Raw genomic sequence first — 21,705 nt, 5'->3', positions numbered from 1 at the left:
AGGACTACAGGGTGACAATTCCAAGTCAGATTCAGATTTTAGTTGAATTTATAAAATGCATTTATTGTGTGACTGTCAAATTCTCATGAATGTAAGTGCAATGTTATTCAGAAAAGATTGTTCCTGGGTCAAATCACACTTAGGAATTGTCCACATTTCAGCATCTCTATATGTTTACCACAACTTTATGCAGCCTGTGAATAGGAATATGGTTCTGTACCAACATAGGCAATCAAATATATGACGTGGTGTCATGGAGCACACCCAAAATCCTGCATACAAGTGTCCTTGCATCGCCATTCTTTTACCTGCTGTTTTCAGTGCTGACATGTGAACTAAGATGGAGGAGTGGTTACCTGTACGGGCTTCAGTTTATTTGTCTTCTGCAAGTTGTATGTCTGAGGACACCATAAACGTTTTTATAATGAAGATTATAGTTTTTCTAAAGTTACAATTCAGTTATTTTAGTGACCATTTAATAAATATAGTTTATACAAATATAGAAATAATAGATTTGGTTCTATTTTTTTAAGGTCCATTACACTCTTCAGATTCCAATAACAATTCCCATCATGTTATTTCATGATGCAATAATCAGTGCTAGATGTGGTTGTCTCACGGTTAAATGTGTTAACATGTTCTTCCTCTCTCGGGTAAGAGGATATATGTTGAAAGCCAATAAGGCATATTCACATCTGCTTTAGCAGAACACTGGCTGTGCAGCACTGTCTTTGTATTTATTTATTTTCTTAAAAAAAAGATCCTTTCTAACAAGTGCCCAATATGGTTCATATTCTTTCAGTCAGGACTAGTACTAACTTTCCTAAGCATGGCTATAATAGATGTTATTGGGAGAGATGAAGATGTGATTGCTTCTTTGATGTGATAAGTGCCTTGGATGTCAACGTGGGAACAAGCTCAGCTATGTACTTGTGTGAGAAAATAGCCAACGTAACTAATATACAGGAGGATTTTAGCTTTTCAGGTTGAGATACACTTGACAGTGGCTGTGAGAAACAGATAAATGAAGATGGCATTCAGAAGCCATATATGGCATAACCATTGTCTCAAAAGGCAGCTATCAGAGCTTTTGAGAAAGAAATAGTATCCTCTTATGGTGCTGGTGCTCATAGACATACAAAAATGGATTTTATCCAGATCAGACAATGATCATTATGTCTGTGGTATCATACCCATAAGACAGTTCTCAAGAGAATAGTTGATTAGACAGCAGTAACTTTTTTAATTTGATGACTACTGTTTGCCAGGATAAAATAGGTGTCAACAATTTGTCTGACCAGGTTACCAAACACACATGCTTGGTTGATGTGAACATACATTATTATTATTATACAGGATTTACCGTATTTTTCGCTCCATAAGACGCACCTGATCATAAGACGCACCTAGGTTTTAGAGGTGAAAAACAAGAAAAAAAAATATTCTGAACCAATGGACTGCAGACACAGTACAGTGGATGACCAGAGACTGCGGACACAATACAGGAGATGACCAGAGACTGCGGACACAGTACAGGGGATGACCAGAGACAGCGGACATAGTACAGGAGATGACCAGAGACTGCGGACACAGTACAGGAGATGACCAGAGACTGCGGACACAGTACAGGAGATGACCAGAGACTGCGGACACAGTACAGGAGATGACCAGAGACTGCGGACACAGTGCAGGAGATGACCAGAGACTGCGGACACAGTACAGTAGATGACCAGAGACTACGGACACAGTGCAGGAGATGACCAGAGACTGCAGACAGTGCAGGGAATGACCAGAGACTGCAGACAGTGCAAGGAATGACCAGAGACTGCAGACAGTGCAGGGAATGACCAGAGACTGCAGACAGTGCAGGGAATGACCAGAGACTGCAGACAGTGCAGGGAATGACCAGAGACTGCAGACAGTGCAGGGAATGACCAGAGACTGTAGACAGTGCAGGGAATGACCAGAGACTGCAGACTGTGCAGGGGATGACCAGAGACTGCAGACAGTGCAGGGGATGACCAGAGACTGCAGACAGTGCAGAGGGAATGACCAGAGACTGCAGACAGTGCAAGGAATGACCAGAGACTGCAGACAGTGCAGGGAATGACCAGAGACTGCTGACCTTTGGGGAGGGAGGGGGAGCGGGTACCTGAATTTGACAGGTACCCGCTCCCACTTCCGCGGAGTTGTCCTTCCCTCTTCTTCCCGGGCCGGCTTCTGTGACAGCCGGGTGCCCACTGCGCATGCGCGAGAAGCGCTGCGCTTTGTGAATGGCCCGGCGCCTTCTGGGACCTGTCATGTGTCCCAGAAGACACTGGATCATTCACAAAGCGCGGCACATGCGCAGTGGGCACCCGGCTGTCACAGAAGCCAGCGCGGGAAGACTGTGCAGCGCTGGAGCGAGGAACAGGTAAGGCCCTGCAGGAGAGAACAGCTGAGCGGCCGGCCCGGTATTCTGACATGGTGGCGGCAGAAATACTGGACCGGCAGCTTTATATTCGCTCCATAAGACGCACTGACATTTTCCCCCCTTTTTTGGGGGGAAAAAAGTGCGTCTTATGGAGCGAAAAATACGGTATATAGCGCCAATAGTTTGCTACAATATAACAGGAGACAATACAGCAACAATACAGTTCAATACAAGGGGGATAGGAGGGCCCTGCACCTTGGAGCTTACAATCTAGGAGGGAGGGGCTAGTGGTACAAAAGGTAGTAACTGTGTGGGATGGACTGGTTGGAAGAGTAGAAGATTTCATTATTAGCTGAGGGCAGAATAGGCTTCCCTGAAGAGATAGGTTTTCAGAGATCGCCTAAAAGTGAGCAGAGTAGGCGATAGTCTGATAAATTGGGGTAGAGAGTTCCAGAGGATGGGAGAAGCTCTGGAGAACTCCTGGAGACTAGCATGGGAGGAGGAGACAAGGGAACTAGAGAGTAGGAGGTCTTGCGAGGAGCGGAGAGTACGGTTTTGGTGGTATTTGGAGACAAGATCGGTGATGTAATTTGGGGCAGAGTTATAAATGGCTTTATATATTAGTGTTAACATTTTAAATTTTATCCATTGGGCAATGGGAAGCCAGTGGAGGGATTGGCAGAGAGGGGTGGCAGATACAGAACGGTTAGTAAAGTGGATGAGTCTGGCAGCAGCTTTCATGATAGACTGAAGAGGGGATAGCCTGCGATTAGGTAGGCCAATGAGGAGGGAGTTACCATAGTCAAGGCGAGATATAACAAGGGAGTGAATAAGTTGCTTAGTGGTTTCTGAGGTTAAGAATGGCCATATCTTGGAGATGTTGCGGAGGTGAAGTCTACATGATTTGGACAGTGATTGGATTTGGGACTGAAAGGACAGATGGAAGTCTAGGATTATACCTAGTACCCTGGCATGAGGGGAGGGACTGATGATTGTGTTATTGATCTTGATGAAGAAGTCAGGGGAGGGGGCACGGGCTGGGGGGAATACTAAGAGCTCAGTTTTGGAAAGATTGAGTTTGAGGAAGTGGAGTGACATCCATGCCGATATGTCACTTAGTAGGTTAGTAATGCCAGTGGAGGCTGAAGGGGTGAGGTGAGGGGTAGAAAGATAGATTTGTGTGTCATCAGCATAGAGATGGTACTTAGAGCCATGGGAGTTTATCAAGTGACCAAGGGAGGAGGTGTAGATGGAGAAGAGTAGGGGTCCAAGGACAGAACCTTGAGGGACCCCTACAGAAAGAGGGAGTTAAGAGGAGGAGGCAGCGTTATAGGTAACGCTGAAGGAGCGCTGCGATAGGTAGGAGGAGAGCCAGGAGAGAGCAGAATCTTGGAGGCCAAGAGAGTGGAGTTTTTTGAGGAGGAGGGGATGGTCAACTGTATCAAAAGCCACAGAGAGGTCAAGTAGTAAGAGTATGGAGTAGTGGTCATTGGTTTTAGCAGTTAGTAGATCATTAGTGAGTTTTAGTAGGGCAGTTTCAATGGAGTGAGCGAAAGCCAGACTGTAAAGGGTCAAGAAGGTTGTTGTCAGTGAGGTGGGAGCTCAGGCGATTGTAGACTAAGCTTTCTAAGAGTTTAGAGGTAAATGGCAGCAGGGAGATGGGTCTTAAGTTGTTCAGGTTGGTGGGGTCCAGGGAGGGATTTTTAAGGAGTGATGTGTGCATGCTTTAGAGGGGAGGGGAAGGCACTGTTAGAGAGGGAGAGATTGAAGATGTGAGTGAGGGAGCATGAAGGAAGGAATTGTATATTAAGAAAGCAGATTTATACAAGACGAATGCTTGTTGAGATTTGGTTTTACGCCACAATCATTCCAGCGCACGACTATGTCGTTTAAGATGTCTGGTGTCGTCAGTCTGCCCAGGTTGTAATGGTTGGGGCCTGATGCTTTGTGTAGTTAGGGGAGCAAGTGAGTCTAATGTGGATGAAAGCGAACTGTTGTAGACAGGAGTGGCCAGTTCAGGGCAGGACAGGGGAGAGATTCTGTCATAGAGTTGGTCAGTTGCAGAGTGGAAAAAAGAAGGGTTCAAGTTGTGAAGGTTTCTGCGGGTAATTGTTTGCTGTTTGGAGGGATAGGTGTTTGAAGATGAGGAGACTGTGAAGATGATATACATGGCCATACATCAATGGTTATTCAGAGATCATGTTGACATATCCTACCATTATCCATTGACACTTAAAGTTGAACTCAAGGCAAATATAAAAGGCATAATTTAGTGTAGCTCTGTATTAAATACACAGAATTTTTAAAGCAAAACTTCCATTAAAAAAAACAAGATAACAAAACATCTTTTCTGTAATATTCAAATTCAGTCAAGAGATTTGCGCCGCAATAATTTTTTTTTTTCTACTGCTTCATGTCCTCATCCTGATGGCCAGCATTATTCAACCCACTTTTGCTGAGCCCAGGTCATCCTGGTCCAGACCCAGCCTGTAAATGGACGGTGAAAGAAACAGCTCATCTCTCTCACTGCGCTTTTTCTTCATATCAGCATGGTTTATTTCAGCACATGAACTGATTGGCTACTTGTGCTGCTTCTTCATCTGGCACTCCAGGACTGCTGTACAGGGACTGCAAGACTGATACCAAGTCACATTCAGGTACTTTTACTGCTTGCATTTAGAAATATTTTTAGTGCTGTAATAATGATTACAGAACTGCATTACATTGTATGCTTTATATTTGCCTAGATTTCAACTTTAAATGCAAGCAGTGTAATTATCTAAGTTCAACTTGGTATTAGCTGTTTAGTGTCTACTGTATAGCAGAGCTCAGAAAGGAGGGTGGAGAGCAGCATACAGAGCTATTTAGGTGTGCTTCAGAGCAAGGACCATGCTGATAGGAGGAGAGAATAGAATCACAGAGAAACTAGTGTATAAGTATGCGGTTTTCCTATTTACTGTCTGGTCACAGAGTGAGGGTGAGACTTGTAAGTGAATGTGGAACTGCAGCAGAGAAAGATCAAGTCCCTTTCCCCTGCCTGCCTGTTCTGTGTGGCAGAGCTGTATAAATGTTAGGATTGAGTGGCCAGAAATGCAAATCTTTTGGTGGGTAAACCAGCTCTCCTATACAGTATGTATTTCATCTATATACTTTCACAATGATATCATTTTACCTGCATGACTGTGCACTAAGCCAACAGAAATAGTGCCATTGTAGTCTTGGGCTAGTCTATCAGCCAGGGTTATTGCTGAGGTCTGCCATGAAAATTGCTTGCACATAATGTCTAAGGGTAGATTGGAACTTACTGACTGTAAATTTAAGTAGAAATATAGGCAGCACGTTTTTTTTCCATTTTGGATAGAGCAAGGGAGGGTTATAACCCCTGTCGGATTTTATTTTTACATCTGTGTCTCATTGCAGAGATTTCCCTTCACTTCCTGTCCCATAGCCAAACAGGAAGTGAGAGGAAATCCCTGCAAATTAGAATAATTCCTTGGGGACCCCCAGATCACCAGAACTAGTGTCCCCATTGGAAGATTTCCCATCTATTACTTTTCTGGGGACAACCCAAATTTTGGGATTTTCTTTTACTTTCACTTTCAATGATGATGGTAAACAGGACAAATAGGGTGAATCTCTTTAATGGGGGCACAGACAGTAATAAAAACTGACAGGTGTTCTAATCCCTATCCACTCTATCCAAGACAAAAACAAATGTGCCTTTAGTTATACTTTAAGTAAGTCCCCTCACAATTTATTTTGAGTTTTTGTTAATGTGCTATTGTAGAATTGAGCAGAACTTTCAGAATGCCCTTCCTGTACAATAGGCAATGTATGGGCACCAATAGGAAGAAAGACTACCCATAAATTCTACCCATAAAATATTTATTTAAGGGCTTGACTATTTAAGGGCAGAACACATCCTACCACAGGCTTTATAAATGAAGCCTTGACTGTATAATGTGCTCTCTCCACCATATGCATAGCTTTGTTCTTTGGTACTTATTTATTTACTTTGCTTTTCTTTTTAAGACCAAAGAAATATCAGCAAAGTCAAACAGACCACATTCTTACCAAGGTGGAAATGGCACAGAAGGTAAGGAAAAGTGAATCTTGGACAGATTTAATAAATAATGTGTTCATTGATGTTGTAGGGGGTTCAGATTTCCCTCAACTGCCTAGTTCTATAGAATTGAGCAAGTGTTCTCTACTATAAGTTTGAGGCTGAAAATGATCTTCTCCAGAAAAAGCCAATCTTTTAGTACTGTATTTGTAATGAGAAATTCTTATTCTCAATATTAGAGTAAACCTATTCTTTACTCAGCCAATGGTGCTTGAATACCAATTACCAAGCCAGAGGGCTGTCCTGTGGGGGGAGGGGGTTATGATTACTGTGTAAATTCCAACCCAGCAATGTACTGGGGGTCGGGGTCTCTGGCAGGCTAAGTGGGCAGCAGAGAAGTTGGAGGTATGTACTAGCAGCAGAGAGCACCTGCTATCCAGTCATTCTGATACTTTGCTCTTAACGGGAAAATACAGGCAAAACACAAACTTCAGTAATAAACAGTTCATTAGATCCTGCTCTCCTGTGTTTTGATGCTTTGTTTAGAAGAAAACATAAATAGTGTGCTCAACCAAAACCAATATTTCAGATACTGAGTTCTGGAGAGTTTATTCTTTTAATGTTTTTTTTAATACCTTATGGATAACCCATTTATGCACATCAGCTGCAGGCATTGGAAGGTGGTTCTTCTGTCCCTGTTAGGTGATTTGTTTTTGTCTTATATTGTGAAAAAGGAAGGAACACCATTTGGCTGGAACACCTGAGACACCAAAATGGGAAGGAAGAGAGTCTAAAAGTTAGAATATCCATCAGCCTAAAGTGGGGCTGCCATCAGGGGGGAACAGCCCTTTCATATGTAGGTGACCCGGGCGTCTCGAGGGGCCCGGACGTCAGGGCCCTGGCTTTCCGCCACTGTACGTGGGCCTGCTGCTCGCTGCCTGCCGTCCACTGCTTTTTCTAGTTTTGATGTATGGCTGCTTTGTTTTTGCCCATCAGTGGAGGCCTCTTATCTAGGCACTGCACATGCCTGGGAATTCTTTGTGCATGCGCAGTTGAGAGCGGGGCCCTGTGACGTCACAGGCCAGCTTATATGAGCCGGCTGTGAGCGCCAGGTTGGAGAGGTTTAAAGTCAGCGGCTTTAACCTCAAAACCTAGTAAAGGTGGTTGGTGGACACATGTCTGGTGGGACCTAGTGAACGGTTTCATTTGATCACCCTGGGCAGCCCTGTTACCACTTGTTTAACCCTTTACTGTAATTTGTTGGAACACTTTACTATTGAGGAGGATTGCTCAATATATTAAGTGTACATGTGTACCAAGCACAAGCCAAGGTTGCTGGATATTTTTTCATTACTTGTTTATTTAATGGAGGTTTAACTACTTTTTGTAGTGATGTTACTATTGTCTTTAATGAGGTTTGCTATATACTTTTTTCCACTGCCATTGATTCCATCCCCCCCACCAGCACCACCGCTGCCACTAATCCCACCCCCCCACCACCACCACCGCTTCCACTAATCCCACCCCCCCAACCACCACCACCGCTGCCACTAATCCCATCCTCCTCCCCCCACCACCATCACCACCACCACCACTGCCACTGATCCCATCTCCCTCACCATCGCTACCACTGATTATCTATGGGATATTCTTTTCCCTGTTTTTTGCCCATGTATTTTTTTAAGGCCGATATTATTCTAATAAATACAGCACATTGCCTCCTGTGAAGTTTTTTGAGAATTTCATTTTTTCCCCATTTTCACCATATTATGTTTTTTATTTTTCAGCTATGAGGCCTATGCAGAGAAGCTATCCTGACCTCTCCTGTTATAACATGAATGAACGTGAGTACATATATCATGAATCAAGCTGGGCTTAGTGTTTCTTCATCTCTACAGTACTACCAAGGTTATCTGAAATATACAGGGGTTAGACAGAAAAATGGAAACACTACATGGTTTGCAAAGTGACGACAAGTTTTGCGTGAAGACTTAGATTGAGCTCTGCAGTCACTTTTGCAGCAGTTGTTTTCTTATTCTGAGTCACAATCCTGGACAATGTCCTTTTGTCTCTTTCAGTCAGTTGACCATGTTGACCGCGCTTATGCGCATCAGACAATGTTTTCCCAGAAACTGTATACGCCGCCACAACCTTTGATACCATACCTCATGACACAGCAAATAAATTGGCAACTTCAGTCAGAGACACCAGCTAAGCGGGCACCAACAATTTGCCCTCAGTAAGCTCTAGCATGACTCCATATTACTAGCAGCGCGTGAAGTGAATGACGAAAGTCCGGCTTTCCATCTGTTAGCTAGGTGTCTCATCACACAGTGGAAGCAAAAGAGTGTTACATCACTTTCGCTTTCAACACGAAACGTAGTCACTTTCACACCTGCAAATCATATAGTGTTTTAATTTTTTTTGCCCAACTCCTTCAGGTAGATCTATGATTATTATACATGCCATCAAGACAGCTGATTGCTAATTTTTTGCTCTTTTCATTCGTGTCCTTTTGCTAAAAAAAAAAACCTCTCATCTTGTGGTATGAATTCTTCTATGGCTATTTCTAGAAAGTTCAAGACCTACTTTGAAGTATTGAAGTACAGTATGTGCTTTGCATGTCACCTCCACACAAAATACACTTAAGAGCAACTGAAAGCAATATGTAAAATCATTATTTCAACTTCTCCTCCAGAACTTTTAGAAAGGGCTTGAACAGGTCTACAGCCTATTGCCAGTGGCTGGTCTTTCTGTAAATTAGGAAGGGTTTGTTTGAACCAGGACTCAAGTACTTTCTTTCTTAAAAATCAGACGTATGTATAACTACACTGTAGAAGAACTTAAATGGGCAAAGTTGGGAATCTCCAGCTTTTAGAATTGCAGGATATTCCTAGTGCAAGAGGAGAACCAGCCATCACAGAGGTGATGTACAGTACTTTACTCAAACAATGTCAGAATTAGAAGAAAGAGTTGCTCCTTGAAGCAGAGCTATAATTAACTTTACAGGTTTGTATGTCACAGTACACAGCAACGGTATAATTTTTCTAAAGAAGAAAATGGTATGTTTTAATAGCAAAAAATAACCCTTGAGCTTCATTTAAGTGACACTTTTCTATGGTCATCCCAAAAAAAGCGTGCTGACAAGCTGGATTTGCTGCAAGCCAGAGGAACCATTTCTTCCATATTTGCTCCTCCCATGCTCTCTCATTCACTTAGACTGTACACTCATTTTCTGTCAGATCACATAATTAAACAAACTGCAGCAGGGGCCTGCATTGTGCATGACATTCCATGTAGATAAAGTCAGCAACAAGGTGAATGTAAAAAAAATATCTTTTTATTTTGTCAAAGGAGTACATATGTTCCAAACAGAGCCAACACTAGTGCGTTTCAGCCTGAACCATGAGTAAGGCCTTGACAGGCTGAAACGCATTGGTGTTGGCTCTGTTTTCAACATATGTACTCCTTGGGCAAAGTAAATAGAGATTTTATTTACACTCACCTGGTTGCCAACTTTATCTTCATGGAAGGACTTCTCTGTTGCAGAGTGAAGACCGTAGGTCTGGCACGCTGAGTTTAAACAGAGAGCTCTAGCTGACCCTAATTGCATAACCTTGTTGCAGTACCATCACGTTTGTTTGTTGACATGGTGACTACACACAGAACATGTTGAGTACTGCATGAACAGCAGGTTTTACATGATCCGTCATCCCTGGGTCAGTATAAAAAATGATACTGGCCTTCTGAAGAGAAGGAATATGAAAGTAAAATCAGGGAAGTTTGTGCTTTCCTTGAAGGTAATAAATACCTGTATGTTCTATGCTCACAGTTTGCCTAGCATGTGTGCATGAAAAAATATTTAATGCTAGGTCAGCTTTAAGCAGCAACATAGATAAATGGATCCCTGTTTGCCTAGTGTGTCGTCTCTTTAATTTCCTAGATAATTCTGTTATACCAATCACACAAACTGCATTTAACAGAAATAGAGTCATACTGTCTTCATTATACCATGTGTGGGGCCCAACAACAAATACAGGAAGTATTTAATAGCTTGTAAACTTAAAACACAAGTGAATGGAGGAGCTATTAATAATCTTTTATAGCTATTCCATTAAATGTTTACGTACCTTGAAATATATTGCATGCTTTTAACATATGCCATGTTGCTGGATAAAATCTGTTGTTTTATATTACTGGCCAAGGGAAAATGTCTGTATTGCTGTTCAGTAGGAGTATAAGACAGAAAGTAAACCTGTGAGAAAACCTGTGAGATCACATCACGATTCCAGCTTTAAATATTTATCTCCAGTACTTTGCATGTTTTGTAAATGTTTGCAATTATTTGAGATGGTACTTTCTATAAACCCTTCTTTGATGTAGATATACAGTACTTCTTTTACATGATGACTGTATTAAAGGATTTGTTAGAAGCTTGGCACTAGAAAACATGATGGACAGCATCATATTTCCCTATGAGTGGTAACAAAAGCATGTCTACAGGAAGCCACACCACCCCAGAATGTTAGTCGAAATAAATAGTTGATTTTACAGAATAAGGAACATGCCCTGATCTCTATTGTTTGCCCCATGACAAGCCTTTGCCCTGCTCTGCTCCTTGTTCCACCCCCCTTTATTAGTAAACTGAAAACTAAGCTGCATTAAATACTATGTGCTCATTATCATTTTAATCATGACCCTGTTCAGGCATTCTCGTCATTAACCTGTTCACTCACAGGAGTTAGGAGAAGAGGAAAAAGCTGCCCAACTAGATATTCCTTCGAACATTCATTGAAATTTTTTTGCCAGAACATTTTTCTTAACAACAGCAAGACATATAATTTTGTTCAAGAGCCCTTACAATTTTGTTTAGCCCTATTATTTGAATGGAATCCTAGATGGTACTAAACATGTTTCATTACAATAAGTAAAATTTTTTCCTGAACAAAAACCTGATTCACAGTTTGAATTTTGTTTGTTTGAGAAAAAAATTCCATCCTGTGCCTTCAAATTTTATCATCACTGTGGTGGAAAATGAGCAATGGTTTGAAAACTCTGTGGTAGAAGATTGAAAGAATGTTCCAAAAATAAAAATTTTCAAACAAAATTCTCCTGCTGTATGGCCAACTTTAGCTCCAAGTCATGACTTGGAGCTTAGATTGTACAAACAACTCACTCAGTTATGATTGTCCTGTGACAAATATTGGGGTATGCAACTTATTCTGTAATATTTCTCTCTCCTGTGTATAAGAGTAAACATTTGCACACTTTTAATATGTTTCCAGGCACAATACAATAGGTAATATGGGTTGGGAGCTAAGCATGATGGTATGGACTTTTGCATCAGCACATTTCTAGCAATGTCCCTTGACATTTCATTTTTCCTTGTGTTGGAAAAAGACATATGCCCATCACATTGAACTTTACAAAATGCATCCTAAAACTCAAGCTATTCCAGATGACTGCAAAATACCTTTCTTGGCCCCTATTGGCAGTTAGATAAAAGTGTTTCACAGCTGAATATTAATTCTCTTTTCGAGTACAAAGGGTGCCCTGCTGTGATTTTCAAGTAAATAGCTTTTTAATGACTTTTTGCATATGTTGTATATTTATTTTTATAAGGCAAACCTTTTCATTCCTGATAACCTCAAGGGTGTATAGATTCAGTTGATTTAATATTTGTTAATACTTACTTAAGTCTTCTATGTCCATTAATAAGGTATTTCCCTCTCTGCACACTTCCCAGTTTCAGGGCATCCTTTTTTATGAGCTGCTGCTCAAAATTGGACTGAAAATACAAGATGTTAAGGCCAAAATTTAGACAAAATCTCTTTTGGGTCTGTACGTCCTTTAATGTAATAAACTATATTTTTAGCATTTGGAGCTCCAGACTGACATTGCTTGCAGTTGTTGAATCTCATAAAGTGTAAACTACAGTGTATAAACTAACAATAATGGTAAATTTCAGGCAGCATGTCTGACTGCTCTTGTCTTTAAATCACCATCTGTGAGCATCTTCAGTCTCTGGAAGTCTATGGTGATACACTGCACAGATAACATCAACAGGATGATTTCAGCCATGGGCTAATAACATTGCAGCAGGCTGTGGCTGTGAATTTAATCACGTAAGCTCCGGAAGATTTCACCCCCTAAATGTCATGCATGCCAACCACATGTGTAGCATTGTCTTACCACAACACACCAGTTTTGTAATCCATCCTCAAAGTACAGAGCAAAAGTGCTGAAATCAGCAACTCCGCTCACCCTACTCCCCTTTCCAGCAGTGACTCAACAGCCATCTAGCCTTCTAATCTCTAATGTTAACACAGGGCAGGTGCTCTGGGAGTGTGGAACAGGGTGAGTTGAGCTGCTGACAACTTGAATGGCTGCATTGCTTCTGCTGTAAATGGTGAGAGTTAATTATTCCAAAGTGCCTGCAGCTACAGGTCACAGCACTTTCTGCACTAGTAATAGATGGCAGGTGAATGGCAACTAAATTAAATTACCATAATTAATACGCAAGAGTGTATACACCAAAATGGCAAAGATAAATTCAGGCGGCACATAAGCAGAGGGTCTAACAGGCAAATTTAAGCTTGTTTTATGACACAGACAGAAAACCGAGGTAGTCAGTATGCAAGACAAAGCAAAGTTAAGGTACGTATCAACAGGCAAATATCAATAAACAGGCAACCAAAATAGAGGGCAAGAGGCACAATGTAGTAAAAAAAAAAAAATATGGGAAAGGAACAGAAAAAAAAATCCAAAACTCAAGGGCAGAAAGCTGAAACCAAGACAGGGGGTATTCAGTTTATAGAGACTGGGTTGCAGAAAATTCCACAAAACATACCATTAATTCTGTAGAAGAGGAAAATTCTGAGATTGTTAAAAAGCAATGATGAAGTTTCAGAATGATAGACAGATGTAGGCTAACAGGAAGCACTGAAAAGGCCAAGAAGTGATATAAATTGACTTTACACAAGCCAGATTCCTTACAATTTGTTTGGAATCGCTTTCCTTCATAAATCAATGCCAGTTGTCAGTTTCTGTATTATTTTCTGTCATATAATACTGTATGTAGTAACTTAAAAGACCCACTGATATTTTTCTAACAATTGAACTTAAAACTACACCTCTATCCATCAGTAAATATAAAGTATGCACCACATTTGTCTTGTGCCAGACCTGTGGTTCCATGGCAGTTATTAAACAATTACAAAGAGATTACAATGAATTGAGCTTAGCTGTTCGAAGAATTATAGATGTATGTCTTCTGGTGCAGAATGTATATATTCACATTTATTTTTTACTTTCTTTGCCTCTGCAAGTAATGGATTTGTATTGGTGACAATAGTATTGACATACTGTACATTATCATGGTCATGAACCTATGTATAAACAGGTGGAAAACTGTGAGGAACTGTGTAGTGACTTTGACATAAATGAAATTTATGTTTAAGTGTAAATCTCATGTTTCAAAAGTCATCAGACCTGGAACTTTCATTTATGAAGATGAAATGCTATGAAACTTAGTTCATTAAACTGAAATAAATGCCTGCTCTGATAAAAACAATCCAGATGCATAGTCTCCACAATGTTTTCTGCCATTCTGTTTGGTCAGCAATACCCAGTCTGTATTTCATTCAAGGGTGCAGGCCTTTTAATTTACACCTCCACCTTTGCCACTTTAATAATATTATTTTCACTGCTCCTACTTCTCTTACATGTTAAAACGTCCATAGGACATGGATATTTCAGGAATATTTTCATTTATTTTCATATTTTCAGGAACATTTCAGTAAAAGTGTTAGGTGCATCAATATAATCATAAAACTCTATCAACTTTTGTTGATGAACCTCAATAAACCAAAGCCTGGATTCAGTAGAGTGTCTCTAAAGGCTATTTGAGGCTGAGGTGTTCATTTGAAATGTAAAAATAATATGTGATGAGAAGTCTCCTCTACGTTTAGAGAGAGTTGTTGGTGTTTTCAATACTCGGTTCCTAAAACAGCACAAGTGAGTGACCTCTGTCAGAAAGAATAGCCACGCTGCTGTACCACTCATGTGAAGTGTTACCACTAAATAAAGTATATAAATACTGTTTATACCCTGTGTGTGTATATATGCGATATATGGGGATTTCGCTGAAGTATAGTGCCTTTGACATTCATTCCAGTCCAGCTGGGAAATGCATTTTCAGGTGTCACGGTGAGGTCAGGTTCAGAGACCAGTAGCTATAGCAGCAGACCAACCAACAGGATAGGTGAACAAGCAGGTCACCCTGGGAGATGATGCAAGCTCACCTGAGGTGTGGGGTCTAAGCACTAACCGGTATTCACCAGAGCTCCTGATGGTGGAGATGGATTTTGCAGCGTGTTAGTACCAGGTCGCAGTTCTCAGGATCACCCCACCAGGAAGTGAGCAGGCCAGGATCCAATAACTGATATGGCAGGTAGGGATCTAGCAGAAGCATAGTCAGTAAACAATCCAAGGGTCGGTAACAAGCGGTAGCAGGTTGGGATGAGGCAGAATCGTAGTCAAAGAACAAGCCAAAGGTCGGTAGCGAAGGTATGGATGGCAGCAGGAGAGACAAAGTGAGATACTGTCTGGAAAAGGCACAATAATCTGGCAAACAGGAAGTGCAGAGACATGGCTTAAATCAGGAAGTTCATGGGAGGAGCAAGGAGTTCAAGATTCATCAGAAAACAAGGCACAAGGTAGGATTGTCCAATAGTTCAGACAGAGTGTTGTCCAGCATCCCAGGTAGCTCAGTGAGAAGAGTTACTGCCTGACACAGAAGAGGTCCCAGGTTCAAGTCCAGGCCCTGACATCAGGGCTTGATGGCTGACTTTTATTTAAGAAGAAAGTAAAAGTTCAAAACAAATCAATAGCTTACCCTTGCTGTGGTGAACAACATTCCTCTTTGAATGCTACACATTAATACAAATGCTTCCTTCAGCCTCCTAGCTTACTCTTGCAGTGCTGCTGCTCTGACCTTAAGCTTAGGCCCTTGTCTTTTACTTCAGACTGTCTCAGTACTCTTGAGCTCCCTGCTGCACTGACCTCTGGGCAGGGGACCTCCTGTTTCCTGGGTGGAGCCCTTCACGACCAGGCCCTTGATTAAAAGGCTGCGTGCACGTGCACCATCAGGTTGTTGGTCCTCAGTAAAATGGGGACACATGCTTAGAGGATGTATCCTTTCCAAAATTCTTTGGAACCTCAAGACTCCAGAACCCTATCCATGAGTTACCAATTCCAGAGAAAACTGAAAAAACTATTTTCTCTGTCCATAATAGACATTCCAGAGCCCCTGATTTTGTGATCAACCATTCTAACACACTGCACTGTTTTAATATTATATATATATAAATATATATATAAATATATATAGATATATATAAAACCTTGAAAATGTATTCATACCCCTTCAAATTTTCCTCATTTTGTCATGTTGCAACCAAAAAGGTAAATGTATTTTATTGGGATTTTATGTGATAGACCAACATAAAGTGGTACATAATTGTGAAGTGGAAGGAAAATGATAAATGGTTTTAAAACATTTTTACAAATACATATCTGAAAAATGTGGCATGCATTTGTATTTAGCCCCCTTGAGTCAATACTTTGTAGAACCACCTTCCGCTGCAATTACAGCTGCAAGTCTTTTTTGGGTATGTCTCTAACAGCTTTGCACATCTAGAGAGTGACATTTTTGCCCATTCTGCTTTGCAAAATAGCTCAAGCTTTATCAGATTGGAGAGAGAGCATCTGTGAACAGCAATTTTCAAGTCTTGCCACAGATTCTCAATTGGATTTAGGTTTGGACTTTGACTGGGTCATTCTAACATATGAATAAGCTTTGATTTAAGCCATTTCATTGTAGCTTTGGCTGTATGTTTAGGGTCGTTGTCCTGCTGGAAGTTGAACCTCGGCCCCCAGTCTCGAGCCTTTTGAAGACGCTAACAGGTTTTCTTCTAAGATTGCCCTGTATTTGGCACAGTGGGGATGGTGTTTTCACGGTGATATGCAGTGTTTGTTTTCTGCCACACATAGTGTTTTGCTTTTAGGCCAAAATGTTAATTTTGATCTCATCTGACCAGAGAACTTTCTTCCACATGTTTGCTGTGTCCCCCACATGGCTTCTCGCAAACGAGACTTCTTATGGCTTTCGTTCAATAGTGGCTTTCTCCTTGCCACTCTTCCATAAAAGGCAGATTTGTAGAGTGCACGACTAATGGTTGTCCTGTGGATAGATTCTCCCACCTCAGCTGTGGATCTCTGCAGCTCCTCCAGAGTTACCATGGGCCTCTTGGCTGCTTCTCTGATTAATGCTCTCCTTGCCCGGCCTGTCAGTTTATGTAAATGACCATGTCTTGGTAGGTCTGCAGTTGTGCCATACTCTTTCCATTTTTGGATAATGGATTGAGCAATGCTCCGTGAGATGTTCAAAGCTTTTTATAATTTAATCCTGCTTTAAACTTCTCCACAACATTATCCCTGACCTGTCTGGTGTGTTTCTTGGCCTTCATGATGCTGTTTGTTCACTAATGTTCTCAAACAAACCTCTGAGGCCTTCACAGAACTTCTGTTTTTATACTGAGATTAAATTACACACAGGTGGTCTCTATTTACTAATTAGGTGACTTCTGAAGGCAATTGGTTCCACTAGATTTTAGTTAGGGCTATCCGCGTAAAAGGGGGCTGAATACAAATGCATGCCACACTTTTCAGATATTTATTTGTAAGAAATTTTGAGAACCATTTATCATTTTCCTTCCACTTTACAATTCTGTGCCACTTTGTATTAGTCTATCACATAAAATCTCAATAAAATACATTTACGTTTTTGGTTGTAACATGACAAAATGTGGAAAATTTCAATGTACGAATACTTTTTAAAGGCATTGTATGTATATGTGTATGTATGCATGTGTGTGTATGTATGTATGTATGTATGTATATATATATATGTGTGTGTGTGTGTGTGTGTGTGTGTGTGTGTGTGTATGTGTATGTATATGTATATGTATGTATATATATATATATATATATATATATATATATATATATATATATATATATATATATATATACACACACACACACAGTGTACATGTAGCATGGGATAAGTATGCTGGTGTCACAGTTACTACAGTGATGTATATGTACAAACCACAGTGAGGGCTTGTGGATATAGCTGGCTGGATTTACCTGAGATCCTAGACAGAATAAGGGATAATGTAAACAAATACATAAACTGTAGGTACATCCTCATAAAATATTTATCATTGTGATAATCCTGAACTGATTTTTCTCTCCAGCCTTTTCTGCAGCTCAGCATCTGACATGTATTTAGAAATGAAGCAAATATGTCAATCTACATGGTGGTCCCCTTCTGGCTTTTGTTACATCACTACCTAGAAATAAAAGCAGAAAATGTACTTATGAGGGAATCCTCTGCAGAGATTATCACTGTCCATAATGCGTTTGCAGTTGTTTCTAGTTATGAATCGGGGAGAGAGGATTTTCCTTTTGAACAGATAAATATGACTTTTTCTAAAATGATTTAAAAGGGCAATTCTGTCGAGAAGGGAAAATCTATATCACCCATCAGGGGTGTGGAAATGTTTTACAAATTACTACTACTTGTCCAGGGACTAAATCGGTGTCCCAATCTACTTGTCCCTCATAACTAAAACCGTATTTAAATCTGCTTTAACTAATGTGTGGGGCTTTTAAAAACAAAAGGGGCTTTATGGCGATTTAAGCGTTTATTATTTTTAACATTGCTCTTTTTATCTCCTCCTCCTCCTGCCTCCAGCACCGCACCTGGGGACTAACAGGGAGGGGAGAGACCTTGTAGTGTAATGAGCACTGATTGGGTGCTCCTCAGGAAAGGGGAGTGTCAGGCTTATCCTTTATCCTTTTCGCTGCCAGAGCTGTCTTTGCATTTTTTGCACACGTTTAAAAAATCATTTAGGCCTGAATATTACACAAAACCCCCAAACATAATATTTTTTCTGAAATCAGAGACCCTGGAAAATAACATAGTGGTAGGTCCAATTTTTTTATGTCAAACGATATCACAAAGGTCCAATTTTTTTGTAAAATATAAAAAACAAGGTTGCATCGAGTAAATAGATATCCAACATGTCAAACCTTAAATTTGCACACGCCCGTGAAATGGCAAAAAACTTTAGTACCCTATATTTTCTATAGGTGATGCTTTTAAAGCCCCTATAGGTCATCAGTTTAGTGTTACGGAGGAGATCTGCTGCTAGAATTACTGCTCTCATTCTGCGCGGCAATATGTAACATGTATCGCAATTGTCGTTTTCATGCGTAGGCACCCCAGCGCTTTTACATTTGTATATGCGTACATATGTGGGGGTGGGGAGCCTTGACAAATTCTTTTTTTGGGGGGGGGGGGTATATGCTTGGGTGTAACTTAAATTTTTAAAAAATAAAAAAACTTGTTTTTTTTAATCATATAGGGGACAAAAAGTCCCCTATCTGATGATTTTTGGTGACAGGTTCTCTTTATTGAGACATCCAGGGTCTAAAAAAGCCTGTATGTCTTCCCTGTACTCCACTGGATGTAATGCAGTGTACATTGCACTGCATTACATTCTTTCCTGGCCTCGATGGCCGGGAATCTGTCAATGGGGACCCGTAGGAGGTGATACCTCATTTTTGGGTCAGGACAAGAGGGGGAGGGGAGTGGATGTGTCCACTCTCCTCCCTCCCCTATACCCGCCAGCAGCCACTGACTGGTCCCAGGCCCGAAGATGGGTAAGCATAGCTGGAGACCATGAGTGAAGGGGGGGGCGGAGGCTGGCACCATAGTGGGCTATGTGGAAGCAATCGGGCAGCAGCGCTGCCACCCAAATGTTTCCACCTGACAGGTGAGCCCTGCTGCTTGCCCAGCAGGGCTAAAGGTAAAAAAAAACTACCTGCCCAGTGCCCGGGACTGCATGTCCCGGGCATCGGGCAAAATAAATTGAACATCCCTGCCTATACATACAGTTGCAAGAAAAAGTATGTGAACCCCTTGGGATTACGTGGAGTTTTGCATGAATTGGGCATAAAATGTGCTCTGAACGTCATCTAAGTCACAACAATAGAAGAACACAGTCTGCTGAACATAATAATATACAAACATTAGATGTTGCCATGGTTTAATTGCACATAACATGTAAACATTCACAGTGCAGGGAGGAAAAAGTATGTGAACCTTTGGACTTAATAACTGGTTGACCCTCCTTTGGCAACAATAACCTCAACCAAACATTTCCTGTAGTTGCAGATCAGACCTGCACAATGATCTGGAGTAATTTTGGACCACTCCTCTTCACAAAACTGTTTCAGTGTAGCAATATTCTTGGGATGTCTGGTGTGAATCTCTCTCTTAAGGTCATGCCACAGCATTTCAATTGGGTTGAGGTCAGGACTCTGACTGGGCCACTCCAGAAGGCGTATTCTGTGCTGTTGCAGCCATTGTTTTGTTGAATACCTGTATGCTTTGGGTCATTGTCCTGTTGCATCACCCACCCTCTGCGGAGCTTCAGTTGGTGGACAGATGGTCGTACATTTTCCTGCAAAATGTCTTGATAAACTCTGGAATTCGTTTTCCCATCAATGACAACAATCCGTCCAGGCCCTGAGGCAGCAAAGCAGCCCCAAACCATGATGCTCCCTCCGCCATGTTTTACAGTGGGGATGAGGTTTTGATGTTGGTGTGCTGTGCCTTTTTTTCTCCACACATAGTGTTGTGTGTTCTTCCCAAACAACTCAATCTTGGTTTCATCTGTCCACAGTATATTTTGCCAGTAGTGCTGTGGAACATCCAGGTGCTCTTTTGCAAACTTCAAACGTGCTGCAATATTCTTTTTGGACAGCAATGGCTTCCTCCGTGGTGTCCTCCCATGTACTCCATTCTTGTTTAGTGTTTTCCTTATTGTAGATGTGTCAACAAAAATGTTAGCATGTGCCAGAGATTTCTGTAGGTCTTTAGCTGACACTCTGGGATTCTTCTTTACCTCATGCAGCATTCTGCGCTGTGCTCTTGCAGTCATTTTTACAGGATGACCATGCCTAGGGAGATTAGCAACAGTGCTAAACTTTCTCCATTTGTAGACAGTCTGTCTTACCGTGGACACATGAACATCAAGGCTTTTGGAGATACTTTTGTAACCCTTTCCAGCTTCATGCAAGTCAACAATTCTTGATTGTAGGTCTTCTGAGAGCTCTTTTCTGCGAGGCATGGTTCACATCAGACAGTGCTTCTTAAAACCAGTAAACCCAAAACAGGTGTGTGTTTTTTAAGGGCAGGACAGCTGTCAGCAACACATCCAATATCATAACACTGATTGGAGTCAAAGTTGGCTCACTCCTGGCTCCAATTATCTCTGGGAGAAGTCATTAAGCTAGGGCTTCACATACTTTTTCCTCCCTGCACTGTGAATGTTTACATGTTATGTGCAATTAAACCATGGCAACATCTAATATTTGTGTAGTATTATGTTCAGCAGACTGTGTTCTTCTATTGTTGTGACTTAGATGCCGTTCAGAGCACATTTTATGCCCAATTCATGCAAAACTCCACGTAATCCCAAGGGGTTCACATACTTTTTCTTGCAACTGTATTTATTTCTGTAAACGTGAACTAACCCTTTAAGTTTTCATTATTGTTCTTATCCTTCACCAAATTGGAGGTCTTTGATCAACTTGCAGGGGGGATAGGAATTTTTGATTGCTTTTAGGACTCATTTACACTTGTTTTGACTTTGCTTTTTTGGATATGTTTTTGATGCTTTTGTGATGCTTTGCAAATGCCCTGTGTGTCTGTTGATTTTCTATTTTTTAAGGGGTCCAGAAGAACCCCGGCTCAGTAGTACTCCCACTCAATAGATCCCCAGCTAATTAGTACCCCTGCTACTATGGGAGGGGGTAGTTTGGATGCAAAGTTACTTTTATTATATAAACAGTTTAAATTTACTAAAGAAAGCTTTGGAAATGTAGTACAAAGTAGTCCTTGTGTTCATTTAGACTAATGTAAAAAGCAAAGTTATCTCTTAATCTAATGTTTCTCTCTTTAGACCTGTGACTCATAAAACTTAATGGTATGGAAAACTAATCAGGTCTAATTATCATTTTAACTTTCATTATATTACATGTTCTTTGGATATTTCATATTCAGGATCCGTTCTCATTGCAAACATGAATCAAA

The 21,705-nt window shown here is 41.0% G+C and overlaps 1 protein-coding gene across 3 annotated transcripts in view; it reads left to right on the top strand.

The window, feature by feature from the left end:
• The window catches only part of SH3YL1 (SH3 and SYLF domain containing 1), a 185,083-nt gene that overhangs the window by 98,277 nt on the left and 65,101 nt on the right, over window positions 1-21,705 (top strand). For all 3 annotated transcript variants that reach the window (XM_089671971.1, XM_089671969.1, XM_089671970.1), the window contains 2 exons: window positions 6,446-6,509; window positions 8,264-8,320. In XM_089671971.1, the coding sequence (XP_089528097.1) occupies window positions 6,446-6,509; window positions 8,264-8,320 (121 nt within the window). The remainder of the gene's footprint in view (window positions 1-6,445; window positions 6,510-8,263; window positions 8,321-21,705) is intronic.

Source organism: Staurois parvus, unplaced genomic scaffold (assembly GCF_062004578.1).
Source record: "Staurois parvus isolate SC_StPar_1 unplaced genomic scaffold, SC_StPar_1.0 ptg000116l, whole genome shotgun sequence".
Taxonomy (NCBI): Eukaryota; Metazoa; Chordata; class Amphibia; order Anura; family Ranidae; genus Staurois; species Staurois parvus.
The sequence above is the reverse complement of the archived record's forward strand: the minus strand, read 5'-3'. Positions and strand labels throughout refer to the sequence as shown.